Source organism: Phalangium opilio, unplaced genomic scaffold (genome assembly GCF_054372755.1).
Source record: "Phalangium opilio isolate 3A_F unplaced genomic scaffold, DU_Popi_V2 ptg000024l_1, whole genome shotgun sequence".
Lineage (NCBI taxonomy): Eukaryota > Metazoa > Arthropoda > Arachnida > Opiliones > Phalangiidae > Phalangium > Phalangium opilio.
In genome coordinates, this window is record NW_028324155.1 from 2,522,047 (window position 1) to 2,548,817 (window position 26,771).

The 26,771-nt window shown below is 36.0% G+C and overlaps 6 protein-coding genes across 11 annotated transcripts; 3 read left to right on the top strand and 3 right to left on the bottom strand.

Annotated features, from left to right (window-relative positions):
- Window positions 1–71: 71 nt before the first annotated feature.
- On the top strand, window positions 72–3,807 carry LOC149692119 (uncharacterized). 3 transcript variants are annotated; one of them, XM_089867800.1, is made up of 14 exons: window positions 72–216; window positions 357–547; window positions 624–800; window positions 871–934; window positions 1,009–1,085; window positions 1,179–1,280; window positions 1,360–1,717; window positions 2,017–2,088; window positions 2,157–2,492; window positions 2,751–2,819; window positions 2,900–2,995; window positions 3,079–3,285; window positions 3,366–3,487; window positions 3,553–3,807. In XM_089867800.1, the coding sequence occupies exons 2-14, from the start codon at window positions 383–385 to the stop codon at window positions 3,673–3,675; spliced, it is 1,968 nt and encodes a 655-aa protein (XP_089723926.1). In that variant the 5' UTR covers window positions 72–216; window positions 357–382; the 3' UTR covers window positions 3,676–3,807. The 3 variants fall into 3 exon arrangements, with proteins under 3 accessions (XP_089723926.1, XP_089723924.1, XP_089723925.1); XM_089867798.1 differs by having other exon boundaries at window positions 90–547; XM_089867799.1 differs by having other exon boundaries at window positions 90–547; window positions 2,948–2,995.
- Epg5 (ectopic P-granules autophagy protein 5) lies at window positions 3,708–16,067 on the bottom strand. 2 transcript variants are annotated; one of them, XM_089867787.1, is made up of 35 exons: window positions 15,927–16,067; window positions 14,623–15,573; window positions 14,392–14,559; window positions 13,947–14,187; window positions 13,743–13,888; window positions 13,460–13,677; window positions 13,163–13,392; window positions 12,772–13,087; window positions 12,563–12,714; window positions 12,326–12,486; window positions 12,125–12,265; window positions 11,227–12,069; window positions 10,927–11,154; window positions 10,825–10,851; window positions 10,277–10,513; window positions 10,050–10,210; window positions 9,818–9,981; window positions 9,666–9,744; window positions 9,468–9,591; window positions 9,258–9,387; window positions 9,017–9,188; window positions 8,789–8,951; window positions 8,581–8,723; window positions 8,154–8,526; window positions 7,938–8,069; window positions 7,789–7,870; window positions 7,399–7,725; window positions 7,157–7,330; window positions 6,909–7,087; window positions 6,484–6,836; window positions 4,876–5,375; window positions 4,589–4,811; window positions 4,438–4,525; window positions 4,259–4,377; window positions 3,708–4,192 (listed from the first exon to the last, which is right to left on the bottom strand). In XM_089867787.1, exons 1-35 carry the CDS (start codon window positions 15,987–15,989, stop codon window positions 3,850–3,852), a joined length of 8,151 nt encoding a protein of 2,716 aa, XP_089723913.1. In that variant the 5' UTR covers window positions 15,990–16,067; the 3' UTR covers window positions 3,708–3,849. The 2 variants fall into 2 exon arrangements, with proteins under 2 accessions (XP_089723913.1, XP_089723914.1); XM_089867788.1 differs by lacking the exon at window positions 10,825–10,851.
- Window positions 16,067–17,879, top strand: LOC149692121 (lambda-crystallin-like). 2 transcript variants are annotated; one of them, XM_089867806.1, is made up of 7 exons: window positions 16,067–16,130; window positions 16,477–16,544; window positions 16,623–16,857; window positions 16,914–17,075; window positions 17,137–17,331; window positions 17,395–17,500; window positions 17,573–17,879. In XM_089867806.1, exons 2-7 carry the CDS (start codon window positions 16,501–16,503, stop codon window positions 17,782–17,784), a joined length of 954 nt encoding a protein of 317 aa, XP_089723932.1. In that variant the 5' UTR covers window positions 16,067–16,130; window positions 16,477–16,500; the 3' UTR covers window positions 17,785–17,879. The 2 variants fall into 2 exon arrangements, with proteins under 2 accessions (XP_089723932.1, XP_089723931.1); XM_089867805.1 differs by lacking the exon at window positions 16,067–16,130 and having other exon boundaries at window positions 16,218–16,544.
- On the bottom strand, window positions 17,786–19,689 carry LOC149692122 (beta-1,3-galactosyltransferase 1-like). The gene has a single exon (XM_089867803.1). It carries the CDS (start codon window positions 18,959–18,961, stop codon window positions 17,927–17,929), a length of 1,035 nt encoding a protein of 344 aa, XP_089723929.1. The 5' UTR covers window positions 18,962–19,689; the 3' UTR covers window positions 17,786–17,926.
- Window positions 19,690–19,833: 144 nt separating this feature from the next.
- On the bottom strand, window positions 19,834–24,874 carry kra (basic leucine zipper and W2 domain-containing protein kra). 2 transcript variants are annotated; one of them, XM_089867801.1, is made up of 10 exons: window positions 24,803–24,874; window positions 23,920–23,990; window positions 23,511–23,797; window positions 23,378–23,443; window positions 22,981–23,313; window positions 22,319–22,402; window positions 22,187–22,252; window positions 21,905–22,124; window positions 21,699–21,821; window positions 19,834–20,704 (listed from the first exon to the last, which is right to left on the bottom strand). In XM_089867801.1, exons 2-10 carry the CDS (start codon window positions 23,978–23,980, stop codon window positions 20,685–20,687), a joined length of 1,260 nt encoding a protein of 419 aa, XP_089723927.1. In that variant the 5' UTR covers window positions 23,981–23,990; window positions 24,803–24,874; the 3' UTR covers window positions 19,834–20,684. The 2 variants fall into 2 exon arrangements, with proteins under 2 accessions (XP_089723927.1, XP_089723928.1); XM_089867802.1 differs by having other exon boundaries at window positions 24,695–24,837.
- A 36-nt stretch (window positions 24,875–24,910) lies between these two features.
- Window positions 24,911–26,551, top strand: mRpL45 (mitochondrial ribosomal protein L45). The gene is made up of 7 exons (XM_089867804.1): window positions 24,911–25,063; window positions 25,157–25,279; window positions 25,359–25,503; window positions 25,607–25,671; window positions 25,733–25,933; window positions 25,993–26,142; window positions 26,211–26,551. The coding sequence occupies exons 1-7, from the start codon at window positions 25,025–25,027 to the stop codon at window positions 26,496–26,498; spliced, it is 1,011 nt and encodes a 336-aa protein (XP_089723930.1). The 5' UTR covers window positions 24,911–25,024; the 3' UTR covers window positions 26,499–26,551.
- The last annotated feature ends 220 nt before the right edge of the window (window positions 26,552–26,771 follow it).

Sequence of the window (26,771 nt, forward strand, 5' to 3'; positions counted from 1 at the left end):
CATTATATAATCCTGACATCTGTCAGAAATCTTTAAAGCAGACGTACGAAAAATAGAGGAAGTAGCGTCATCTATTGGATGAACAATTTTTCAGCGAATCAAAATCCACCAAGTGTCCGGTTCCGTGTCATGTTATCAGCTGTTAATTGTTTTTCTCAATTATTTAAACAAAATAAGCGCGAAATGTCCTAATTTCTTTACATAAATGTTTAAAAAGTAAACTGGTTTTGTTTGGATAATCTTTGGAGTTGTTAACTTAGCATGCAATAAGATTAAAGCTAAGAAAACAACGGAAAATTATAAGCCTTGGTTAGTTATGTGGCTCAATGTCAAACCAGACGCAATTATTTTGACAGATAAACAAGTTAAAAATAACCCGAAAATGAGTTTTAAACATAAATTTGGGCCCTCTAACTTGGCTATTACACTGAAAGGACTTATTTTCGCGTCGTTACTCCAGTTTTCACTGGCAATTTTTAACGCGGAGGAGCTAAAATCAGTTAATTATGAAATTGACATATTGAATGTGCCTGTTAAAGAGGGAGAGGTAAACACTAATTTCAATACTACCATAGTAGTTTCCAAAACCATCAATATTCACGTTTTTCAATACTAACTCCCAGTTGGAAGATTTGCCAGTTATGCAGATAATGAGCAAGTTTGGCCAACAATACCAATGTCAATTACCAGTGTTGGTTTCTAATGAAAACCCTAATGATGGTTCTAGAAACCCTGAACCTGAGATACCCGATGTAAATGAACTTTTGAGCCCTTTACTGAATGCACCGTGTTTGCTAAAGGTTAACTACCATCTATAATTTTCTTCTTCTCCGAGTTCCATTAGTTATATAATAATATTTCAACCTATAGACCAAAGACTGGTGGACTTATGAATTTTGTTATGGGCGTTTTATAAGGCAATATCACATAGAGGGTAAATTAATGTTTTTTTTTTAATTCATGTTTGGAACTTAAACATGAATGAATTATATGATGATCTCTTTATAGAGAGTCAAATGGCTGGTCCTATTTTAAACTTGGGGATATTTGATCAATCTCTCAATTCAAATAAGAACCTTAATTCAGTGAATATATTAATTAATTAATTAATTTTTCTTTAAAATTAATTAATAAAATGGGGAAGAAATTAAAATAATTTAAAATATTTCTATACTTAGGAGGGTAATAGCCAACTACAACAAAATAGATATTTCAGTCAATACTACGTAAATGGTTCTAAATGTGATTTAACCGGAACTCTTAGAAGTTCGGAAGTTAGAGTAAGTGTTTCTTAATAAATATTTAAAAAAAAATGTAGAAGCTCGACTACTAATTCTTATTTTTACTCTTTAATTAAAGTTTTTCTGTGAAACCGATGTTAGTGATTACATAGCCAGAGTGGACGAACCTGAAACTTGTCGCTACATTGTTACAATTCACACTGGAAAAGTGTGCACCCATCCTCATCTTAAACCCTTACCTTCTGTAAAACCTCACATGATACTGTGCAATCCCGTTTTGGCAGAAGAGAACTTTGAAAAATATCAAAGTAGAGTCCAAGAAGAAAAAGAAAAATCGGAGAAAAATAGGCAAGAATGGATTAGCGTGCAACAACAGAAACTTGAAGAATTGAAGCAACAAAAGATTAAAGAGTTAAAAACAAAGATTCAAGAGTACAAGGATAAAAGAGAGGATGGAGATGGATCATCTAAAGATGGTATAATCATTAGGGATCTGAATAATTAGCCTTATTCCTGATCAGCGCCACCTACCTATAGCGGTGACTTTGAGAACTACTGTAATCGGAAAGCCAATCAAATGTCGCTAAAATCTGGTGACGTCACTGACGGGCACTCTCGGGGTCTTACCAAAAATGACGTCACCAGATTTTAGCGACATCTGGTTGGCTTACCGATTACAGTAGTTCTCAAAGTCGCCGCTATGGGTAGGTGGCGCTGATCAGGAATAAGGCTAATTAATTCATTAAGTATAGTTTAACTTTAATTTAAACTTCAGGAGATGATGAAGAGAATATTAATCTAGTCAATGAAGATTTAAATGATGAAGATGAATTAGAGAGTATTAATGGTAATTTACTGCCATTAAAAAACGTTCAAAAGAAAAGATTAATCATATATAATTAATTAATATTATAGAGCTTGAATTAATGTCAAATGAAATGTTAGAGAAATTATTACAAGAAAAATCAAAGTTAGATGAAATGGAAACAGTATCGAGTGACATATCCGATAAACTAGTCAAAGAGGAAGCCAAACTACAAGAAACAGTGTCTAGTCAACTTGAAACTATTAAGAAAGCTAGAGAACTGCTACAGAATATTAATTCCAAAAAGAAGGAAGTGACTGTTCAAGAAATGGTCTCGACATTATTCAGTTTAATTGATAATATGGCTCAAGCTGAAACTGAAATGAATACAGCCACTGATAGATTGGAGAAAATAAAAATGGCCAATAAAGCCTTGAAGAAGAAATGTAAGTTAAGTTTAACCCGAGGGGGAAGACACTTGAGAACTCAGGTGTACAATATGACTTGAACTCAATGTATTGTCAAAGCTGAACTCTTGAGTTCCGAAGGATTTGAACTCGATGCACTGTCAAAGCTGATCTCTTTTGAACTCAGGTGTATACAGAGATCTAGAGCGTCTACCCCTTCGGTTTAACCCCCAGGGGCGGGGAGGGGAGTTCCTAAAACTTAAGTGAGGTTTGTTATTTATTTATTTATTTATTTAGTTAAAGATGGGGAAAAAGAACGATTGGAAAAATTAGAATCAGCAAAAGCCTTAGTTGAAAGTGGGAAACGTAAGTTGAATTTAAAATTATTCATTGGGGGTTTGGTTTAAAAATAGTGGACTGGTCAAGGAAGGCTGCAAAATTTACAGGGCATATTGATAATTCAAAGAAATTATCACAATCTGATTCTTTAATAGAAGAAGACGATAAAGAAGATGATTTTGATGTTGAGTCTCTATCAACTGGTTTGTAACTTACTTGTTTCTAAACTAAATAAATGAAGGAAAAGATGTTGTATACTTACAATTCAACTTCCTTCCAACATTAGATTCAACAACTAGCGAAAAAACGCCATCATCTGTTGTTCAAGAAGAAGAAAAAGTCCAAGTCCGTATCAGAAGAATCAACACGGGTGCTAGTAAATCTGACAATAAAGTTCAATGGTTTCGTCAGAAAGATCTTGATATAAATCAGAAACAAAAATTGGAGGATGCTGTTAAAGAAAAGCTTGAAGAAGCCGGCCTCAGTACCAATGGTTTCTATATCTTTTAAACTGTGGTGTACCGTTCATTCATATGCATTGCTAAACTAACTAACCTTGTCTACATCCTGTAGGTCGCCAAATTGAAGTCAAAATTATAACAGCCGGTTATTACGATGATGAAGAAGGGAAAGATTTTCATGTCTTCTCTGATGAAGAAACTAGGCAATTTCAAAGCATGATAATGAGTCTATTGGTAGGGAAATGATAGATTTCATGTGGGATACGAAACAATAATGATGTGTACGTTTAAAATTTTAGGCAAGGAACAGGGAGGCGAAACGGGAAATAGATAGACAAAGAAAAATGGAACAAAACTATCACTTCAAATGGAATGAGAATGATATACCAAACATGGATATCAATGAGGAGCTTAATTTGTGAGAAGCTTCAAGCACCGGAAAATAAATCAATAATTTAAAAAAAAAGTCACTGTTTATAATAATATTGTACATATTTGCAAGAATTATTGTTCTCTTTCTCATTATTAAAATTATATTAAAAATTTTAAGGGTTTTTCTGACTTTTTTATTAATTTAATTTTTTTGTAAGGGGGACTTAGGGTGATTGTTTTAAATTTAGTATACAAAGATAGGTTGTCGCTGGGAAAAAGAGTTTTCCTAATTCCTTGACTAAACTTTGACCATCCCTTAATGAATATTTTGGATCCATAATAAAGTTCCAAACATATTCGATAGCGTCGTGTAGAAACGCGTATTGTTTGTTACTTTTCACATTTTCTAATCTACCAATGGCTTGTTGAGCTAATTGAGATGGTCTACCTCTGCCTTCTTGTAATGTTCTTACATGTCCCGGGGCATTTGGACGTAATCTAATCTCGCCATTAGTTGGAATCTGAAGGGCTATAAATGTAGCCAATGCTCTGCACATGAATCTCAATCTGTTTTAAATGATAAAATATTATTTCATATATATATACTTTTTAGTAACAAGTTTAAAATGTTACCGAAGTGAATGTGGAGATTTTTTCCCAAAACCAATGGCTCCTAGTAGCCCCACAGAAACTTTATCTTCACCAAATGTTAATAAAGTAGCTGTGAAGTTACTGAGAACTCTCTCAGTTGCCTGATGAAGAAAGATTTAATTATTTCACTTAATTAACTGCGGTGTAACAATTAATATTACCTTAGCATCTCCACCAAAATCCAACTGACGAATACTTAACTCCAATATTTTATCCCAAATTAACAGTATTTTTGGCTCAGACTGCTCACTGATTAATAATAAAAAAATGAACTATAATTACAACAGCAACTTAATCTACATTATTACTTACTCTGGTTTTATTTTACACGACCAATCGAAAGCTTTTTGCAAGAAAGATAATTCTTCACCCAAATTTTGGCACAAAGGTAATATCCTCATCAAATAGGCAATTTGGCAAAAATGCGCGCTGTTATCGACACAGACGCTTAAAAACTCTTCTTGTCTGGACATTGGAATCTCCAGGATTGGTATAACGTGTGTCCAGCAACCGTAAGGGGTTGACGGGTCCGCAACTACAAGTAATTCCGCTTGTAATTACTAACTTGACGCTAGAGAACAAACTTATTTTGATCTTACACGATGTACAAAATGCGTTAAGGCCAGCCTCCGCCAAGATGACCACGTGCCTAATGAATGGCAAGACTTTACAAGCTGCAAAAACGCAAGGAAGCAGCAATAAACTTCCAGAGTAGGTCTTCCACCACGAAACAAGTTCCTTCAAGGCAAATTCTTGGAAAGGCGCTGGTGAGGATGTACCAAGGACTGCTAGAAACTCCGTCATTAAACTAGCCGCGCTGTTAAATTGATTTTCACGCGGTTCAGTTGCAATTGCACTCTCGCAATTTGTTAGTAAAAAACGCAAGTGAAGTCGAAATTTATCAGAATTTTTCGTGAAAAAATCTCCTTTTCTGATTGCCGCGGATGTTATTAGAAGACTGACGTGGAAGCCAATGTAATGATTTCGCTTTTCGGAAATATTTCCGCATTGTACTATAAAAGGAGCTTTCCATTCCTTCGTTACTGGTGTTTGTGTATAAGAAGGGGGTGGAGAAAGTCCGCAAATTTGTCGAAAGAACCTGTAGAAAAATAATTTGACGCCTATAGATTTCAAGTACATAAACAAGTACTGGCGTACGTCTAGTATTGATTCTAATTTAGAAAAAACATCCATCGGAAGAAATCCATTAATAATATAGAGTGCGTATTGATTTCCAATACTTCGGGACAATAAAACGGACACGGTTATTTACACGACTGTACAAGTAACCCGTGTCACTTCTCAACTTGTCAAAACGTTCACGTGGGACAAAGAGTTGCCATAGAAACTTTTAATACGAAAATAATAATGCCCAAATTGTTCTCCGCAAGCTATATATCAAAGAAGTCGCGCAAAGAAAGGTTCGCGGACATAATGCGGGTGTTACTTCAGCAATCGCTGGTCTTCAGCTTATGGCTTGGAATTACCGTAGCTGACGTGAGTTCGCAGGTACTACTCGCGCCACAACCGGTTACTAATTATTTTTCTAATTTCAGCCTATGAACCAAACAGAAACTACTCTGGTGCTGGAAATGACTCAATCAACAAACTCAAAAATATTCCTGATGATCAGTAAACCAATTAAATCCGTGGCCAAAATAACGTACGAACCAATTACCCGCGATGAAAACGGCGAGGAAGTTCAAGAAGAAACTTCGAATTCCCGCAAAACTATCTTAATAACCACTGTCCGAAAAAGTGCGTCACTTCAATTAAAACATTTATTCCCGAATACGCGATACAGAATCTGCGTGGAGCTTTTGAACACAACGCGAATGAACGAAAAGGAATGCATACGAGGGGACACGAAATCTACATTGGAACATTCGCAAAACGTCATTGTTATACTAGGGACTATAGTAGTTTTTGTAGTCATGTCAGCGGGAATGAGTTACATAATGGTGAAATGCATTAGAGCGAGTGAAAAAAGAAATAGATGCAAAATAGTAAATTCCCAAGTAAATTATCCTTCAACATCCCAAATTGTAAATGAACCAACGGAAAATTAACAATAAATTTTGGTGTTTCTTTGTTAGTTAAACCAAATTTAAACGATTTTATATATAAACTCCTAAATTTATAAGATATGTTCGTAATGCTAGAGAGTTATGAACCCATGAAAAACTAAATAAAATTTTTGGACTTACACTGCTAAGAAGTTCTCCATTTCGTCTAGATTTCCTTGATGAACAAACGCTTCTAGTGCGAAGACATTTCTGGCATTGTCCAAGATAGTTTTCAATTCTTCAGGCGATAATATATGCCACGGTAATCGAGTCTCAATCATTTCCACCAAAGGGCGCATCGCCTTTGTGGTAACCATCTCCGCCGTGTCAATTTCCCTTCGTAGATTTACAATGATAAACGCCAAGTGGTAACTGAACCTCTTGACGTCTTCGAAGTTTTCCGTAGCTAAAACGGTATCTATACTGACGTCCCATTTAATTCGAGGGAAAATTGTTATCAAAAAGGCGTCAATTGGATTTAGTTTTTTCGATAGCTGAATGAAATTAAAATGATTTAAATTAAACGATGATTTAAATATAATTTTTTTTTTAAATTCGCAAATTACATCACTCATAACTTTCAAGTCATCCAAGTCAGGTATAAACGCTTCCCAATTCAGGGATTCGAGTTCGTTATGTAAGGCTTCAATGACGTAACCGTCTTTGTCTTCTTTTAAAGACACTTGCCCACCGTAAACCTTATCGTAATGTTTAAGAATTTTGCTGAAAAGTCTATGCGAAATCACTGAAAATGCCAAATTCAATAAAAATAACCCTTAATCTCCATTAAATGTCACGAATAATATTCGCATACCCTGATGAACTGTAGAACTAAGAACAAAATCGAGACAATTTATAAACACTTGGTTTACTAAATTGTTGGTGGTACAATCCAAAACTTGAGTTTTGGCTGAATTTTTGGGCTCTAACCACCAACTGAATAAGTTCGTTAATCGCTCCCATATCAAATCGCAACAATTTTCCAGGGCTACAATTTTAGATAAGCTTTAAACATTAACTACCACAAGTACAAATTATGAAGAATTAAATATTTACATTTAGTGTCAGTATCGGTCATTCTAAGTGCATCAAATATAAAATAATGCGAAATTAACCCCATGAACAAAAAAATCTTTTCCGTATAATATTCCAAGTTCTTAAAAAGACGAGTTTTATGTTTATCCTTCGCTTGTTTGAAGAATATGGTTAAAATTTCCATCGTTTCGTCCAATAATTCCCGATTAAATGACGTATTAGAGTGAGCCATGCCTCTAAACCAATCTATGGTTATATGCCTATGTAAAGACACTGGAAACGTATTTGCCCCTAAACACTTGAAAACATCGTTCCATATTTCAATGTTTAGCCATTGCTCGATTGTTCCTTGAGAAGAAATCTTCTTGTAAGCTTACATTTACATCATTACTTCGCGATATATTCTCCTACCTTTTAAAACTAGTTTAAGATGCGCACCGTACATCTCAGGGAATTTGTATTCTGATAAAAGTTTCAGGTGATTTTTATACACCTATGAGTTTGAAATTTTACCGTAAACAACGTGACTAATAAATAACTAATGGGGCAGATTTATTTACATCAAAAACCATTTGTAAACTATCTTCAGGATTTCTTCCCAAAATTGTCAAAGCTTTTTCTATGGACTGCATTAGAATTCCGCGTTCAAAAACATTTGTAGAATTCAATTTTAACCATCCCGCTAAATCAAACTGGTAATCAAATTGGTAAAATTTCGCTTAATTTACCACCATTTTACCTGCTGCAAGTGACACGTGGTATCATTGAAGACCTACCTTGCTTAGAAGAACAAAAACCGTGTGACCACTTGCGGTAGTTAACTCTTTAACTAAATACTGGTATAGTTGAATGTACGTTTCTGTAGAGACCTTAGAAGGGCTAAAAAGAGGCGCGACTAGACCGGCTAACCATGGACGACTTAGAACCGCTTTAATCAAAGGAAGACATTGATCTTCTTGCCCGTAAACAAATTCTTGACCCAAAACTTCCAAAGAAGATGACAAAAATTGTCTGGTCGGTGGCCAAGAATTTGTTGCCTCCCCGACTAAACTCATCATATGATGAAAAAGTGCTAATCCCATTTCACGCAAACGATTTTTCGACGCGGCTTGTTCGAGACCGTGCTGTCTGTACGCCTTGACTAGAACCCTAAACGCGACTTTTGTTAGTTAAAACAGTACTTACCAACAAAATCTGACTTACGTTACGCAATTTTCAACATAAACTACGGCGCAACACACATTCCTCGGTGGTGGTTGCGTAGATTCATTTACGAGTTGGTTGTAATTCGTTCTATTTACGTCTAAACCACTTTCGGTCGATTGCGATTTGTGCGCTTCTTTAAACTAATAATTATATGTTTATAATTAATGTTAATAACCAATTACGGCTCGTAATTGAGCCATCATACTTTGAGAACTATAGGAGCGGGACCTTCGCAACCGTCGGAACTCTTTTTAGGACAGTAAATGTGTTTTACTTTCTGCGCGTTAATATTTGTGTATAATAAAGGTAAGAGACCGAGGTATTCAATATCTAAAGCGCTATGTCTCGAAAGACGATCGGAAAATGCGCTAAGGACGAAGTATTTCAGTTAATACTCGCATTAAAAATGTGAATTGTAAGTCGCGTATCATACCACGCTTGCTCGCATATTGTCCTGCAACCACTTTGCGCCGATTCCATGAACAAAGTCTTATTGTTGACTATTTCTATTGAAGCTTCAAGCACAACTGGTTGCAGGGTTTGTAATTGAGGTGGAGGAACTGACTCTTCGTACGTTTGCAGACGATTTAATATTCTCTTCTCGGCTATAAGAGATTTTTTTTCTAACGCACACCATTTTTAAGGTTGCGCAAGTAATTTCTAGCGAGTCTTACGTCGAGTATCTTCCTTATTTCCATAACGAAGTGAAACTACAATGACGCGTCTCCGAGAATGCCAAAACGTTTCAATATCACAGATTTCTTGTTTCAAGGCTTCTAAATCTATTAAATCTAACCAAGGTTTCTGATAGAAAAGTGAGAGAGAAAGAGAAAAGTTTTTAAAGAACAGAAATTGAAGATGAAATGAAGATTTAACAAACGTACATTATCAAATTGAATTATTTCGATCAAGCGATCGGGGAAATACTGTGGAGGGAATGCGGACAGATTTAAATTCATGTCGTGAAGTCTAGGTTCCCTTATCCAAAGACTGAAAGCTCGGTATATCCTTAATTACAAACAAAAACCTTGTAAGTTGCTTAAATTATAATTTTTATAAACAATTGGTCAATAACTACTAACTTTGTTAACTTATTATTGAAATTTATCTTTTCAACTAACGAAGCTACTTTAGCTTCCTTTTCAACTTCGTCTAATTCATCTATAACAACGTAGGTTTAAATTTAATTACAATTCGCGTGAAATAAAACAACACACCGAATAATTCAACACACCTTCGCCAGGAGTCTGAATTTTATTTAATTCACTAATATAATTTTGCGCAATATCGGAGAATTTATCAGCGGATTCGATTAATCGTTTCTGCATTTTTTTCAGGAGACCCAAATTATAGTCGCCATCGAAGAACTTAAATCCCACACTCCCCCTTGCTGTATTTCTGTATGAAAATCTCGTATCAAATCATAGTATTCTAAAACTACAAGTCCAAGTCCGTCATAATAGTACCCTTGATTTTCCGTTCTTTGAAGATACAACGCGAAAAATCTCTGCCATAAAAGTGGCAAACTAGGATGATCTGTGGCCGTTTCAATTGAGTTACGAGCCCAGCGATAAATTGGCAACGAATCTAATTTTGGGCAAGCCAATTTCAAATTTGACGCTGATTTCTAATAGCGTATTATAATCGTTAAATGTTTTTGACGAAAAAAGCAGTTAATGTTTGCGGCAATTACCCTTAACGCCGTATCAGGTGTAGATTTGTAATCTTTAGCTAGTTCATTCAAAATATTTTTCCAAAGACTGTTCATATTTTTATGAGCGGTTTCCGCGGATAAAGTAAACCAGAAAAGCCAAGGAAATGAAGGTAAAGTACTACTTGGAATTAAGGAAGGCCATTCAGGAACAGATCCTGACCATGTCATAGCGGAAAATATAGAAGCTACAACTCCGGAACTAGGAGTTGGTGGATTCTGTAAACACACGGACGTATTTATCTACCAATGTTAACCAATATTGAAATTATAACTAAATATTAAGGGCCCGGATTTTAGTTCAGTGGAATGTTTTCATAACAGTAAACGCAATGCGAAAAAGTTACAACCAATTAAAAAACCCTCCTTATACATTAGAGGCAGTATGAAGTCTTATCTAAAGGATCTACCACTCCCATAAGAATGCTTCTGTTCGGACAATGTTAAGAGTTTCTCAACAGTTAAAGGGTTAGACTATCCATGCATCTGCTTCAAAAACAGACCGTGCTAAGACTAAGTTGATAACAAACCTCCGATATATCTTCGAGTGGCCAATCCTTGGCAGCCATTAATGGAAATTGACACATTTACAATATACATTATTTTATAGCGAGAAACTAAATATTAATTACTTTGACTAGTCCAGTAAGGAAGGTGCTTAACGTATCAATGAGATAACCATCAATAATGGCGTTCTCCATCAGTACATCCAAGAGATAAAACACGTGATCGGCTCCTTTCCATTTGGCCAATAAACCCTTCTGTCCGGATTCCAAAACTTTCAAGAGCAAAACGCACCACAGTTTCGAAGCCTGTCCACCAACCTCAACGGTGTATTGTTTGGCACTTTTAATCTGGCTCTAGATGATGATTTTTAACAAAACAACCTTAGGCGTGACACCAGAATATTTCAGGGTGTAGCAGGGACTTACAAGCATGGTACCGGCTAAAAATTTCAACGTCTTTCCTGGAAATTCCTGAACGACTAAACTTTTCGCGACTGAAGTGTAAGTTAGATCGGCTAAGATGATAATTTGAAGATCTTGTATAAATTTTTCGTTTTCGATAAGTTTATCGGGATTGGAATAGAAAAACGGCAGAAGAAAGTATAAGGCGTGAGCTGAAGCGTAATAAACTCCTTTAGCAACAAGTTCCGACCATAAGGGAAGTCCCTTTTCGATGATAATATCGGTATTATGTCCAACATCAGTCGTCATCAATGCCACAAATAAGGCAATTGGTTTTTTCTCATTTAAACCTTTCATCAACGGTTGATTGGACTCATTTTGATATAACGATGGAATTACAATGTCGCGGGACATGCACGAATATCGTTCAACTTTGCCAGCGAGTATTAAAACCCAAGGAGGATGAGAGGAATCTAAAGAATGCAACCGAAGCGACAATAAAATATCCCAAGCCCAGGCTGCGAAACCTTGAGGAGTCGCGGCGGTAACGGCGTTATTTCTTAGACTCTGCGCTAAGAAAAGTACTTGCTGAATGCTTCGATAAATAAGATAACCATCGTCATAGGCGAATCTATCGCAAGCCTTAACCAGTAACAACGCGACATCACGATGAAAGTCGGAACCGAGGAATAAATTGCCGCTATCGGGTTCAAATCCCCAGTTCAACCCGGTAAGTATTAACTTGGCTAATTGGTTGAAAGGAGTGTTCAAAGCGTTATCTAAAAGACTACGAGAAATTGAGTCAAAGTCTTCGTTGGTAAGTTTCCATAAGTGAAGAGGAAGCTCGCGAAAGAGAAATAAGGCCATCTGTAATTAATGATAATGTTAAATGTTTAAGTAACTCCGAAGAGCAATTCCTTACCATTCCAATATGATGCATCGTTTCAATACAACCCCTCAATAGGACGGATATAACGTGTGGATGTTTTGTGCAAATTGACGCTAATAAGTCCCTACCTTCGCGGGATAAGGTTTCCCGAAGTTTATCACATAAAAAAGCAATCTAAACCATTTTAATTTAAATTAAACTTACAATTTACTAGATTTACAATAATATACGTACTTCAAAAATTTCTAGAGAGACTGCATTTACAAAATCTACGTCTCTACGATCATTTGGATCCCGCGCTATTGCCATATTAGAAAATGTAGTCAGTAAGTAATAGGCTTCCGATTCCCCCAAACTTTCTAATGTATTCGTAAACTGTTTCTTAATTTCAACATCTGTAAGTTATTATACTCTCTAGATTAATTAAATGGAGTTGCATCTCACTAAAGTTAATAAAAACTAAAACACAACCTTGAAGTTCTTTATTCCACGAATACTCAACATAAGCCATCTCTTTCTGATTTTCTTGGTGAGTATTATGTAGTACCCACAAAATTCTCCACATCATTTGTGTAGAAACGCATTTATAGGGTAAAACAGCCATAAATTGCCACGACCCCAATCTACAGTGGACTTACAATATTACAACCGTTTATCGTAAAAGAAGTATGTTTCCTTACTTTTGCGAGCTAAATATCACGTTGGTAGCGCGCAAGAAAAACTGATCATATTCTACTTGTAATCGTAACATCATCGCATTTTCGTGAGGTTCCAAATTATATTTTGAGCGATACTCTTTATAACATTCCCAATGATCAGAAACGTACTGAACAGTATGCCTTATAAACCGACTGACTCTTTTAGTCAGTTGTTTAAATCGAAGCGAATTAAAGGTTTTGAAACCTTCATTGAACAGTAATAATAAATGAGTTGAAAACGATATTAGTTTCAGTATCGTTTGTTCGTTCGATTTCGCGACGTTGTAATCATCCGATTCTGTAGGATGTAGGATGTACTTGTATTAAAAACCGGTTTTTCTCTCGAAATTAAACTTAAATATCATATTACTACCTCCAATTTTTGATATCAGAAGAACGTGTCTGTACATTTCGCCAATTGGTATCTGATTTAATAAGGCTACTATATCATTTTCGTGCCATTGTAACCAACTAGTTTCGGGGTCCTCATCTTCTTCACCCTCCGAGTCAAACACAACAACCCATATATTTGATGAAGGATCATTCTCTACACTAGATCCCTGTACACATTTCTTCATAGACAACATAAAATTCTCGCGAGCTCTACAAGTATTTTGACGTTAAGTTTCTTATTCGTTTCGAAATAAACTTTCTAAATAGTTTTACGTACTTTACAGGAAGCATAATTGTCGCTAAGGTTGTAATAACGTGATCTAAAAGTAAAGAACCGAAAGATGGAAGTTCGCGAAGATTTACACTCCAAGAAAAGGGTGAAGGAGGTTGGACAAAGGGAATCGCCCATTCGCTAATACCAGCCGGACATCTCAAAATGTGATTAAGAATAAAGAGGTGGTCACTTAGAGTGGCTTTTCGCAGTAAAACCGCAATCTTCAAATATTTACGTAACCATTATTATCATCTACAGTATGAATGAACGCGACTTATAAGCCTACCAATCGATTCAGCCAACTTCTGGTATCGTTAGTAAATTGGGTATCAACAACCGGTTTTCTTTGAAAATTAAAGAGATCGGAGACGCATTGTCTTAGAACACGTAAATCATCTTTCTCGTTTTCTCTAATCTCGTGTTCTTGTAAAGCTGCGTGAAAATATGTTATACCTTTCCCGTTTGAAACAGTCCGTGGAATCTTTCTTACCAGAGACAGGGGCATTGAAAGGAATATTTTTAAAAGTTGAAGAGTTAAGAAGGCGATAGATAAAATACTCTATTTGAAGTCTAACAACTTCAGAGCTATAAACGTGTAAAGAGTGAGTGGTTTGTATGTGATCTTTCGCTTCTTGCAAAGAATGACTAAGAAGGGACAGAGCGGCGTCATTAAGTTGCGCTCGAAAATATTCGTGAGTGGCAGTTAGAAAAACGCCATCCGAGCAATTTCCCTATTGTTAAATATGGAAATTAGTAAACATTGACGTACTGTTTAAAGTGACTGAGGCTATTCCGCAGTGTTTACTAATATATGGCGCTATTCCATTAGCAATCACCTAGTTAGTTTCCTGATAGTGGTACTTGAAATTAGATTAGCGCGATCTAGGAGTAAACATTCTGAAGAATATCCCTCATTGAAAAAGCTATCTATCTACCTTATTTGTGACTGTTTGAGGAACCATTTGCCAAATTTCTTCTACATGTTTTGATACATCATTATCTAATTCAATTTTTCTTCGTTTACTTATGGCAAGATTTTGTCTGGCTCTCAAATAACATTTCAATAATTCATAGAATTCATTATTTTGCGGATCTTTTTGGTACTGTTTGTAACAAACAATTGAATTTGAACATTTCCGTTTCACATAGGTGACATCTTATCTTACCAAAATAAAATATTCAATGAATTCGGAATTTCTCTCCAATTCCGCATTTCTATACATGGATAGGATTTGGTCTTGGCTAAATGGCTTGATTTCATCAAATTGTTCAATAACTTTAATCTGCTCAGCAACTGGATAGAGCTTTTGTTTGGTTCCCATTTCATTTGATTTTTCTTCCGTTTGTAATTTCATATTGTATACAGGTGTTATAAGTGATTGGGGCATTTGTTCCTCAGTGGGGCAAGAAGCTACTGCTCCTTCTACCTTCTCTTCTACATGCTCTTCAGCAGTACGTTCTACATGCTCTTCAGAAGTATGTTCTACATGCTCTTCAGCAGTATGTTCTACATGCTCTTCAGCAGTACGTTCTACATGCTCTTCAGCAGTACGTTCTACATGCTCTTCAGCAGTACGTTCTACATGCTCTTCAGCAGTACGTTCTACATGCTCTTCAGCAGTAGGTTCTACATGTTCTTCAGCAGTAGGTTCTACATGTTCTTCAGCAGTAGGTTCTACATGTTCTTCAGCAGTAGGTTCTACATGTTCTTCAGTAGTAGGTTCCACATGTTCTTCAGCAGTAGGTTCCACATGTTCTTCAGTGGTAGGTTCCACATGTTCTTCAGCGGTAGGTTCCACGTGTTCTACAGCAGTAGGTTCTACATGTTCTTCAGCAGTAGGTTTTACATGTTCTTCAGTCTTATGTTCAACATGTTCTACCTCCTTTGGTTCAATATATTCCACTTCTTTATATTCATCCTTAGACTCTACATCTTTTGCTTCCACAGTATCTTCATCATCATATTGTGCCTGTTTTTCATTTATAGTCCTACTGTCTTCTTTATTTAATACAAATCTGGAACTGTCATCAATAACCGTACTAACAGTATCTTTTTCTTTAACCAAATTTAGGTTTTTGGAGTAACCAGCTTCTGAAAGTGGCTCTGATGCTTCTTTCTGTTAAATTTCGTTATGATTCTAATTTATTACACAACTTTGCAACAACTAATATTGTGATGAAATAATTAATCCGTTTTTATATAGAGTGGAGCACAAAACACTTCATAATGCAAAACTGATGAACAAACTTCTTACACAAAGCTTAGACTAGATTATCACATCTTACAAATTGCTTAATATCACGATCACGAATTTGATTAATTAAACGAAACACGAAAGAATAATCAATTCTAATTATATTAATAGCAAATATTTAACATATGTAAGATTTTCATAATTTTGCCGCGTGACTTAAATCAATGACAAAAAAGAACTAAAAATTATGTAAACAATCATAAGCCTTGGCCTACCTTTTCCCTGGAACTCTGTTTCCTCTTCTTTTTATCCTTAGATTTAGGTTTCGTTGCTTCCATTTCACACTTTTATAGTTTATACTTGTCCTAAATAAATATCTTGCTCAATTACACTGATTAAATAAGAAAAATTACAGATTTTCCGAAGAGCGATGACTTTTACGCCATCAGTCGCAACTTAGAGGAGGACTGACGAATCATGTGAGACGTGATTGCGCAATCCAAAACCATATGATGGAATTTTCGGCGCGAAATTTCAAATAGTTTTCGGAACCCGTTCCAGTTTCTTAAGTTGATCTGTATTGATTAAGCTCTAAAATACGAAGGATTTCAAAATCATAGATTCTCTAATCTGTCTAGAAACTTTATTTGAAAATTTTCAGATAATTGTAATATAAACATGTCGATTTATTCCTACTAGAATAGCTAGATATAATGTTACCAAAAGTCAGATATCTTTATCTGTCTGTATCAGAGAAATTTTCTAGAGCTATAATACACTTTAATTCTTAACTTTGAAGTGCATAGACTTACTTTTATCGTTTAGCGTAACCTCTGTCTCTCCTTCAAAATGGACAACCTTTTGAAAAATAAGAAAATCGCCATTATTGGAACGTAAGCTTCTAATTAATGAAGTTACTTCTGATAAATTATAAATTCAAACTTATGTACTATTTCCCCATAATATCATAGAGGTTTCGTGGGAAGAAGTTGGGCTATGCTCTTCGCCGGGGCTGGTTATAATGTTAGCCTTTACGACGAAAAACCTGAACAAATTACATCCGCTTTGGCCGAAATTAAAAAACAATTGACCTTTTTGGAAGAGAACAAAATACTAAGGGGGGAGTTGAGTGCTGAACAGCAGTTTCAACTAATCAGTCCGTCTGACTCTATGAAGGAATGCGTCGAAGGGGCCTTCTATGTTCAAGTACGAAAAGTCAAAATTAGAATGCTAATCATCAAAATAATAATTTATATATCAAGGAGTCTGTCTTCGAACGAGTCGACGTGAAAAGGAGCGTCTTCGAGAAACTCGATCTTCTGGCAAATGATGAGGTTATTCTGGCCAGCTCGGTGTCTTGCATTCCTCCAGCAGATTACACCGAAAATATGGTCCACAGATCGCAGGTGGTCGTGGCTCATCCTGTAAGTTAGATGGTAGAAACTCGATGGGCACGATTCGAGATCAAAATTTATTGTGAAACAGGTCAACCCTCCTTACTACGCCCCCATGGTAGAAATGGTACCCAGTCCTTGGACCAACCCGGACTTTTTCCAGAAAACTCGGGAACTTATGATCGAAATTGGTCAGAAGCCAATGACAGTACGCAAACATATCTATGGTTTCGTTTCCAATCGTATTCAATATAGTATATTGAACGAATGTTGGCGGTTGATTCAAGTAAAGAAAATAACTTTCTGGGTAGGACCTCATTCTTATTAATACATACAATGTTACAAAAAGGACGACGTGGTGAGCGTCGAAGACCTGGAGACCGTTATGTCCGAAGGACTTGGAATGATATACGCCTTCATGGGCCCGTTCGAAACCGCGTACCTCAATGCCAATGGTTTGTTGACGTCTGAACTCTTTCCGTCCTCAGTAAAAAATCCCCAAGGTTAAAATTATTGGTTTGCCACAGGTTGGCTAGAATATTGCGACAAATACGCCCAAGGGGCTTACGACGTTACCAAAACATTCGGCCCGGTGCCTTTCTTTGGAGGAGAAACTGCTGAAAGAATTCAGGAAGAATTAGCTAGAAAGGTTCCCATGGATCAATTGAATGAACGAAGGAGATGGCGGGACAATTGTCTCATCGCCCTATCTAAGCTTAAAAAGCAACAGGGGCAATGAATTTCATAAAACCAAAAATCTATAAGACTTCATGTGGTATTTTTGATAATACACAAAAATGCTTAAGAAAAATTTAATAAAATTTAATAATCACAGTCGTTGTTCTATATTGTTATAAGTTCCCGAATTGCATAGGACAAAATTATTTATTCTGTACACGAAGGGAACACTGGTCGTTCTTCAGTTTAGAATAAATAATTCGTTGACGATCGGGTTTGACCCAATGGCCAGTAAACCTGGAAGCCATTTCACAATCCTGGTTTAGGGCTTCGCCACAAGTAAACCGTCCGTCGTGAGAGGGTGGATGACCAATCGATTGTCCACATCGACCAGTCACAAAGACATCTTCAATGGGGAACAAAGGCAATGTCATGGTAGCTTTGTACAAATGGTTCAAAAGTGTCCCCGATATCACGTAACCGGCACCAGCCGCGAATGGAGGATGTCCACCAACGAACGCGTGATCCTTGGTCATCAAACCGTCTTGTTGAAGTTTCAGGGGTTGTCCGAACGCGTGTGATTTAATGCAACCGTAAATCTTCGGTGCTTCTCGTTGTTCCTCGAGAAAATTGATGAGATTGGTCACGTTGACGTAAATATCATCATCCGTTTTCATTAAGTACTTTACTCCTTGGCAATACTCCATGGTCCAGCGAATTGCAGAGATTGACTTTAATGTCAAATTCAAGTAACTATCCACGAAGTCAATCTGCAATATGTCTCCAAACTTGTCAATTTCTTGCGAGATTCCAGACGCCATGCTTGGGTTCTCCTTTTCCTTTGACTTCCCCAGAAGAAATATCAAGCTTGCTGAGACTTCCTCTAGTTCCGCCAAGCTTCCCCATGTACTTCTGATCGCGTCTCTTCTGTCTCTATGTCCCGGTGCAGAAGCAACGAAAATTATGATGAAAGGTTGGTTTAACGTTGAACATTGCTTTGACTTCAACCGCGTCAAGAATGGGTAGTCTTCAGGGCGGTAGAATCGATTACCATTCAATGGTATCGCGGTCTTTGATGGCGCGCGTTTGTTCGCGACCGTGGGAAACTGATCTAACTCCTTCACTGGCAAATTATCAGTCCATCTAAGAAGGGTGAACTGCGCTGACAAAAGAATCAGCATAACTACAACCGTCACCGCGTATAGTCTATTTTGTAAACTGACATTGTCTACCTTCATCTTGGGTATGAACAAAACACTTAACTACAACAGGTAGATTATAATTGTAACTAGAAGCATATAACTCATTTAAATAAAACTAAGGTGTGAATTCTACAAAAGGAGAAAAACGTGGCTATTCCAAATGAAAGATGAAAATAAAATGAGAGGTTTTGATGGAAAATTATCCTGGTTGATCCACTTTCCCACTGTATAATATCAGAAGTATATAATACTTCTCTTCGAGAGAAGTGTACCACAAAGCGGGGTAAGTGTAACGTCACTCTTCCCAACATCGGAACATTTAGAGCAAGGTTACTAAACCGAATCACATACACGACAAATAGTTCCCTCATCATTACTCTATTAGCTTTTACATATTTGGCAAGACGCATGCGCTTGTGAATTTTGTCCCACGTCAAGACAATCAAGGTTTGTGGGATGATTTCTGGGGATTTAGTGCCAAACAACTATAGAATTCACCTTACGGTGCGATGCCCATTTGTAGTTTGATGAGCGGGGAAGCAAACTAAAAGGGGGAGCCAGGGAAGAATCACGTTACATAACTAAAGCATTAAGAGGATACAGAGTGTCATCCTTCTTCTATTATCCCCTTCTGATAATATCCAGTGGGGCATTTCGATGCATCTTACCTGTTGTTTTTTCGATTTACACGAATCTAGGTCACATCCATATTATATTTTTATTATACCTTAATGTCGTTGTACCATCTTTCTCGAAACTGGTTCCTTCAAAATTTATATATAAACAAGTAGGTCAAATTTGTTTAATTGTTTCACTAATGGGTTTCCTCATCTATTTCATTTCTTCCACGTAAAAAAAAAGGGATGTTGCATGTAGGAAATTTGAAACAAAATAACGGAGACGAGAAATTAAATCCCTTCCATCATTTTTAATAATATTATTCACCCTAAATATTGGTTTTGGTATTTTTTTTTTTTTTGTTTCTTTGAAATCTTACATATAAAGTTCCTCGCTGCTGAAAAATTTAAATCGGGCAAAAGACTCCAATTCATCTTAAATGGACAGCTAAACTCGAAACGCACACAATACAAAGGTTTTTTATTTATTTATTATTATTTTCTTGTTTGTTTGTTTGTTTGTTTTTTTTAATCATTTAGTGTTTAAGGCTTGTAGAATATGACGACTTTTACAAAAATATTTTAATATTTTAATATTTGTTTAAATTTTTGAGAGGAACCTTTTTCGCCCTCTTAAAAACTCTCCCGACAGTAAACAATTAAAGAAATTACCAACCAAAAAAGAAAAAAAAAAATTCTTTTTTTCTTAAAAATAAAGCAAAAAGCGGTAAAAATGGAGCCACGGAATCCGTCAAAAAGAGTATAGTCTTTTGTTGTTGTTGTTGTTGTTTTTAAATTTGTTTTCAAAACAAATAGTTCATTGAAATATTCCCGTTTTTCCTTTTTTTTTCTCTCAATCTTTTCCAAATTTAAGTTTCCCTTCATTTTAGTTTAAATTTTTAGTTTTAACAATCACGAAAAGAGTTTCGCCTTAAGATCATTTATAAAGTTTTCGCATCTAGATACATTTTGTTTTTTTCCCCCATTTGGTTTTAGAATAGAAATTCAATGATAACAATGAACGTGGAGTGTGTGAAGAATTGAAAGAAAAATTTAACTCTTTTTTTTTTTTTCATCATAAACCCGAGGAATATTTGTTGATTTTCTTTTTTTTTTGCAAATAAATGAAAAACTGGATTTATTTAGTCCTCCCCCTCGGATTCTGTAATGTAGAGAACAAAGACAATGACTCAGTTGCTCAAATTTTTAATACCACTGACTGCCATTCTTTTTTTTTTTTTTTAAAAAAAATGTGAGGTTAGTTTTCCAGGTTTTTTCTCATATATTTCCCCGAAATTTTACCCCGTAATCGCCGGTTTTTTACCCCGTAATCGCCGGTTTTTTACCCCGTAATCGCCGGTTTTTTACCCCGTAATCGCCGGTTTTTTACCCCGTAATCGCCGGTTTTTTACCCCGTAATCGCCGGTTTTTTACCCCGTAATCGCCGGTTTTTTTACCCCGTAATCGCCGGTTTTTTTACCCCGTAATCGCCGGTTTTTTTACCCCGTAATCGCCGGTTTTTTTACCCCGTAATCGCCGGTTTTTTTACCCCGTAATCGCCGGTTTTTTTACCCCGTAATCGCCGGTTTTTTTACCCCGTAATCGCCGGTTTTTTTACCCCGTAATCGCCGGTTTTTTTACCCCGTAATCGCCGGTTTTTTTACCCCGTAATCGCCGGTTTTTTTACCCCGTTTTCGCCGGTTTTTTACCCCGTTTTCGCCGGTTTTTTTACCCCGTTTTCGCCGGTTTTTTACCCCGTATTCCCCGGTTTTTTACCCCGTATTCCCCGGTTTTTTACCCCGTATTCCCCGGTTTTTTTACCCCGTATTCCCCGGTTTTTTTACCCCGTATTCCCCGGTTTTTTTACCCCGTATTCCCCGGTTTTTTTACCCCGTATTCCCCGGTTTTTTTACCCCGTATTCCCCGGTTTTTTTACCCCGTATTCCCCGGTTTTTTACCCCGTATTCCCCGGTTTTTCCAGGTTTATATCATATATTTCCTGGAGTTTTTTTACCATATATGGAGTAATAACAATTGGGAGTGGTTTTTAATAGTTGAAGCAATCCCTTCAGAGCAAACTTACTCAAACCTCACCAATTACCTTGGATTTAACTAAAACTGCACCATTAAAAAAAGAAAGAAAACTATTATATTACCTTCTTCAGCATTTTGTAACCATTCTACTACAGCCTTAATTTGCTCCAAGAAAATACTTTTGCCCTTACTAGACGGCGCGTCTTTGTACCACTTGAGAATGACATCTTCACTTATTACATCAGCTATTAATAAAATATAAAAATGGAAACATTTTCAATATATATTTTAACAAAATTTCATCAGCAATTAATATAATATAATATACTTCTATATAGTAGGACGACTATCTTGCGGAAGTTCTTCAAAAAATTCATGTTATCGTAACAATACTCCTGAATTTTTACAAGAAGGGCCATTTCAGACTTGGAGCTTTGAGTGAAAGCGGAGAGGAGAGCCGCGTTCAAGCGAATGTGTTTCAGCGCTTGATCTGCAACCAGCTCATCCTTCTTATTCCACTCGACTACCGCCATAAGAGAAGTCCACAACTAACACAAAAAAAAAACATCAATTACCTAGAAAAAGAATTAGAAAACCACGTGAATCTCACCAAAACAACAATGTCATGTTCAGCCAAGCTGTATTTGATTTGGTACTCCTTAACTAATGGAATAATCTGAAAAAAAAATGAAATACCATCATTATTGTACAGTAGTATGGAATATTTTCCATCAAATTTCACCTCTTTAACGGAAGCACCATCTGAAAGAAGAGTGCTAACTTGGGCTTGCAGTTCTTTCTTGACAGAAGCATTTTCTTGGGCTTTCTATATTACATAACATAACAAAACATGATTTTAGTTAAAGGGAGGGTGAAGTAGAAAATCAAGTGATTTTTTTATCGATTCTTCTACTAATTATAAGACCAGTCTGCATAGTGAAACATTCAGGAAATACCAATTCCGAATGATTTTAAAATTATTTCAAATTAGGTTCAGATTTTAAGGATAATTTTAAAGAAGGTCCTCCGACCAATCGCGTAACGCCCTGCCTTTTTATTAACAAAATTCTCGTGGCACGTTCCATGTCTCGCGCCACGATTATCACGTCGCGCGCGAATTTTATCGAATCTCGTGATAAATTTCATTCAACACGGAACGTGCCACGAGAATTTTGTTAATAAAAAGGCAGGGCGTTACGCGATTGGTCGGCAATCCTTGTTTAAAATTATCCTTAAAATCTGAACCTAATTTGAAATAATTTCAAAATCATTCGGAGCTGGTATTTCCTGAATGTTTCACTATGCAGACTGGTCTTATAATTAGTAGAAGAATCGATAAAAATCACTTGATTTTCTACTTCACCCTCCCTTTAAAACATTAAATTCAAATCCTAAAATATTTACTTGAAAGTCCATAAGTTGATCTAGGCCATGTGCCTTAAAAGTGGCTGATAAATTTTCCTGAGTACGTTTGCTAACTGGAAGATATTCCAATAGACGAGTGTCTATACCAGCTTTCCTCAGGGCAGACCATACGGTAGTACTATCGCGTTCATCCAACCATATTTTCAATACCATCATTACAAATTCCAGGGCAATACCATCCTTGACCAAATGGTCTTGAAGAGTACTAGATAACACAGTTGGTGGAATCTGTCCTCCGGCAATCAACAACGCGCAAACCTTAGCCAGCTTATGTCTCTCTTCAACATTAAATCCCTTGAGAAAAACAAGGACCTACAACAGAAATACAAAAATGTTGCGTTTTAAAAGGAATTTCACAAGTCGAACCTAATTATACCTTTTTAAATTCATCTTCCAATGATTTCTCTAGATATTTGTAACGCCTGACAAGTTTCATGAAAACCTATTTATACAACAATGTTATACTTATTTTATTCCGAAACGATGGAGGGGAACTGGAGATTATTTACCTGGGCATATCCACGCAGCACCTCAAGATCATTTTCAGCTGCGAATATATAAAAATCTGTCTTGGAAGGTTTAGCAATGTCTTGATCAATCACAATTGAGCCACCGGGTGCCAATATTCCACCAGCTAGTAGAATATCAAAGAGGGTTTCACCATAACGGCGATAATCAAGTTTGGAGCTATGACCGTCAAGAAATTTGGAAAGTGATTCTAAGTCAGTGCCAGCTTCGTTAAGACCTTGAATGATTGAGTCACGGAACCCTGTAGGGTCGTACTTCTCCTTTTCATCTTTAAAAGAGATTAAAAAAAAAATTGTAAAAAATTTAGATTAGTTTAAAACTTAATGTTTTAAAGAGAAAAGAAGAAATTAAATTTAGGACCAGTTTAAAACTTGTGTTAATCAAACATACCTCTTTTCCTGGTCCTAATGCGTTGGCCCACTAATGTCGGCTTTTCAGTTTTTTGACTCATACACAAGCAGCTAAAATGATCAAAACAAAAAGACTTTATAAGTTATAACTTCTGCTCAACTGACAAAAGAACCTAAATAATAAACTTGTTCCTGGGTGAAATGAACAAATACTTTTAAAAATCTGGTTTACTTTCTTTCTAATCAGGGTAAATATAGGCCTATAATTTAGCAATTGATATTATCAAAATTTCGAAATATGTTTGGCTTATTTATAAGGTTAAACTAAACCAATTCAAAATGTTAGTGGAGCGTAGAACTAGAAAACCTTCGTCAAAATGTTCCAAAGGTTGTTAAAAATAGGATATGGGTCAAGAGCAAGCAAGAAAAAACCCTCAGCAAACGCCGAGCGGCCGACGTAGGCCAACGACCAAGGCCTACCGCAATGCCATTAAAAGAACTATGATTTTGAAATCTGACGACTACCTTATAAAAATTTCGCAAAAGAAAAATTTTTTGGATGACTAACCAATTCTAGATAACCCAAAATGTATACTCAAAACCTTAAACTAACTAGATATAACTATGTTAGTGGAAAAATATATTCGCCATTGTCTCTGAAGTGCGAAGGGAAGAAAAGGGGATGGATACAAGGGGAACTCCGAGGAGAGAGAGAAAAGGGGCTGACTTTTCTTTATCCAAAAATTTAAGCCTTGGCTGGGCGAACCACGAGCGAAATCAAATTCCCATTAATTTAAAATAAAATTAAAACTTACGAAGATGTAAAAACAATAAAAAATCTTCTAAAATTATAAAATTTAAAACAATATATCCAAGGGGGCGAAAAATAAACGAACGTTTTAAAATGTTCAAAAAATCCTTACTAGAAAGAGAACCGTCTAAGTAGCTTTTCCACGAAATGAGACAGAGAGCGGGCCGTTTGCCGTCACGTCGATAACCTCATGGTTACGTAGAAATGACGTCACCATTATGCGGCTTGTCGGTATTTGACGTACTCTGGCGGGTAAAATAGAAATTAAAAAACACATGGTACTTGGACCGGTTGCTAGTTTTATAAATGCGGCATTAATTTAACTTTGATTAAAATGAATAATTTAACCAAAATTTCAATAGGTTTCTTGAAGGTAAATATAAAAAGGGGTTTGCTTTCTTTGGTTGCATTCTGTTCAAATCAAACTTCAAAGAAGAAAAAAATACAGTCATTTTAAAATTCATAGTGTAATGCTTCAACTACATCAAGTCGCATATTATCATGTGTTTATCATCAACCAATTTTAATTACTCAAACAAGAGGTGGAAAACATTGGAATCCAAAATTCAGAAAAGAAAGAGGCAAAAAGGTTTGAGAAGAATTGATTGGAAACATAACAGAAGACCAAAATCAATAAATGTAAAATTTTCGATACTCGCAATGCATAGTTCATCAAAGTTGAACTACCAAATTTTGAACAAATGAGAACGGAGGATGGTCTAAGTCCTGATGAAATCCGTTCCTACATGAAAGAAAAGGGGATAGTTCCTCCTAGACCTTGGATGGAAAAACCCATATTTATCAGTTCAACAAGTAAATGACTTCAAAGGGACCCTATATTGGGATTGTAGTGTCCCTTTACATGAAGCATCAAAATATCATATCGATGTTCATTCAATCATTTTGTTTTTCGAAGCATCAATATTTGAGGAATATATACCACCTGAAGGGGATGGAAAAGCTTCAACCTTATCTACATCAGTAAAAAAACACGATATTTTTTCAAAGATAGCAACATTGGCTAATCCCTTGTAACAAATAGGGTGCAAAACAACTTGTAGAAAAACTTGGAAAAAAAGGAAAAACGTATTTTGCACTGAAGAAAATCAAATCCTTCGATCACGAATTTGATTTACCAGAGTTTGCTGAAAAATCCCAACAAATATACATAGACGCCCATAATGCTCTGGCTAACAAAGATGAAGATACTTTGCATCTTTGTGCCACCGAAAAATGCTTTCCTGTAACATAAAAAACGCATTAACACTTTTATCACGCATAAAATACTTTGTATAATTTCAGGAAATGATGTTCAATACGAAATTAAAAACAATAAGATGGAAATTTATAAAATCTCTTGAACCGCCTAGAGTAGTTCATATTAGATGCACTGAAATGATGACAAAGGAAAATGTATTTGCGCAATGCACTGTTAGAATGCATACGCAACAGGCAAGAATGAAATGCAACACAAAACCTTGAATTTCTCCAAAAACTAACGAAGATTCTTCATATTTTAGACCCTAGCTGTCTATGATAGATTTGGAAGGTTAATGTTTGGCAGTGAGAATGTGGTGAAAGATGTATTAGAATACGTCGTCTTCGAAAACCATTTAGCAAATGAATATGGTTCATGGAGGATACATGGAAAAATTATCCCTGATTGGATGCCTCCTAAAGAACCCATTCATAAAACTTACATTAAACCCAAAACACCACCACCGACCATAGTTGAAGACCAACTTACCACCAAAAAGGAAGGTCAACAGGATCAAGTTATTGATACTGGGAATTTAGCAACAGCTTAGAGTGTTAATTTATGTAATAAGTTTATCTGACAATAAATAGTTTTGAAATGAAAGTGTTTTGACTTATTTTGAAATTGAAACGTCACCAGAACTGAAGATGAAGACATTTCAAGAATTGTATAAAAATGTCTGAATAAAAATGTTCATTTCAATGTGTTGGTTTCCTATTTGCAACAGTGTTATCGAAAATAACACGTATAAACGAAGTTAAGTAAACATTGTTGAAAGTTCTGCTTGAAATATGACTGAACAAAAATGTTCATTTCAATGTGT

What these genes read in the sequence shown, in the direction of transcription:
- LOC149692119 (XM_089867798.1), top strand. Translation starts at nt 317, where the DNA reads ATGTGGCTCAATGTCAAACCAGACGCAATTATTTTGACAGATAAACAA. An exon ending in TTAGAAGTTCGGAAGTTAGA is followed by an intron (nt 1,281 to 1,359) that starts GTAAGTGTTTCT and finishes CTTTAATTAAAG; the next exon opens with TTTTTCTGTGAAACCGATGT. An exon ending in AGATGGATCATCTAAAGATG is followed by an intron (nt 1,718 to 2,016) that starts GTATAATCATTA and finishes TTTAAACTTCAG; the next exon opens with GAGATGATGAAGAGAATATT.
- Epg5 (XM_089867787.1), bottom strand. Translation starts at nt 15,989, where the DNA reads ATGGAAGCAACGAAACCTAAATCTAAGGATAAAAAGAAGAGGAAACAG. An exon ending in AATTCAGACTCCTGGCGAAG is followed by an intron (nt 9,745 to 9,817) that starts GTGTGTTGAATT and finishes ACGTTGTTATAG; the next exon opens with ATGAATTAGACGAAGTTGAA. An exon ending in ATGGAGAACTTCTTAGCAGT is followed by an intron (nt 5,376 to 6,483) that starts GTAAGTCCAAAA and finishes ATTTTTCTACAG; the next exon opens with GTTCTTTCGACAAATTTGCG.
- LOC149692121 (XM_089867806.1), top strand. Translation starts at nt 16,501, where the DNA reads ATGGACAACCTTTTGAAAAATAAGAAAATCGCCATTATTGGAAC. An exon ending in AAAATCGCCATTATTGGAAC is followed by an intron (nt 16,545 to 16,622) that starts GTAAGCTTCTAA and finishes ATAATATCATAG; the next exon opens with AGGTTTCGTGGGAAGAAGTT. An exon ending in AATGTTGGCGGTTGATTCAA is followed by an intron (nt 17,332 to 17,394) that starts GTAAAGAAAATA and finishes TGTTACAAAAAG; the next exon opens with GACGACGTGGTGAGCGTCGA.
- LOC149692122 (XM_089867803.1), bottom strand. Translation starts at nt 18,961, where the DNA reads ATGAAGGTAGACAATGTCAGTTTACAAAATAGACTATACGCGGTGACG.
- kra (XM_089867801.1), bottom strand. Translation starts at nt 23,980, where the DNA reads ATGAGTCAAAAAACTGAAAAGCCGACATTAGTGGGCCAACGCATTAGG. An exon ending in ATCAACTTATGGACTTTCAA is followed by an intron (nt 22,403 to 22,980) that starts GTAAATATTTTA and finishes TATGTAATATAG; the next exon opens with AAAGCCCAAGAAAATGCTTC. An exon ending in GTTACAAAATGCTGAAGAAG is followed by an intron (nt 20,705 to 21,698) that starts GTAATATAATAG and finishes TCTACATTACAG; the next exon opens with AATCCGAGGGGGAGGACTAA.
- mRpL45 (XM_089867804.1), top strand. Translation starts at nt 25,025, where the DNA reads ATGAATAATTTAACCAAAATTTCAATAGGTTTCTTGAAG. An exon ending in TTTCAATAGGTTTCTTGAAG is followed by an intron (nt 25,064 to 25,156) that starts GTAAATATAAAA and finishes TAAAATTCATAG; the next exon opens with TGTAATGCTTCAACTACATC. An exon ending in GAAAAGAAAGAGGCAAAAAG is followed by an intron (nt 25,280 to 25,358) that starts GTTTGAGAAGAA and finishes CGCAATGCATAG; the next exon opens with TTCATCAAAGTTGAACTACC.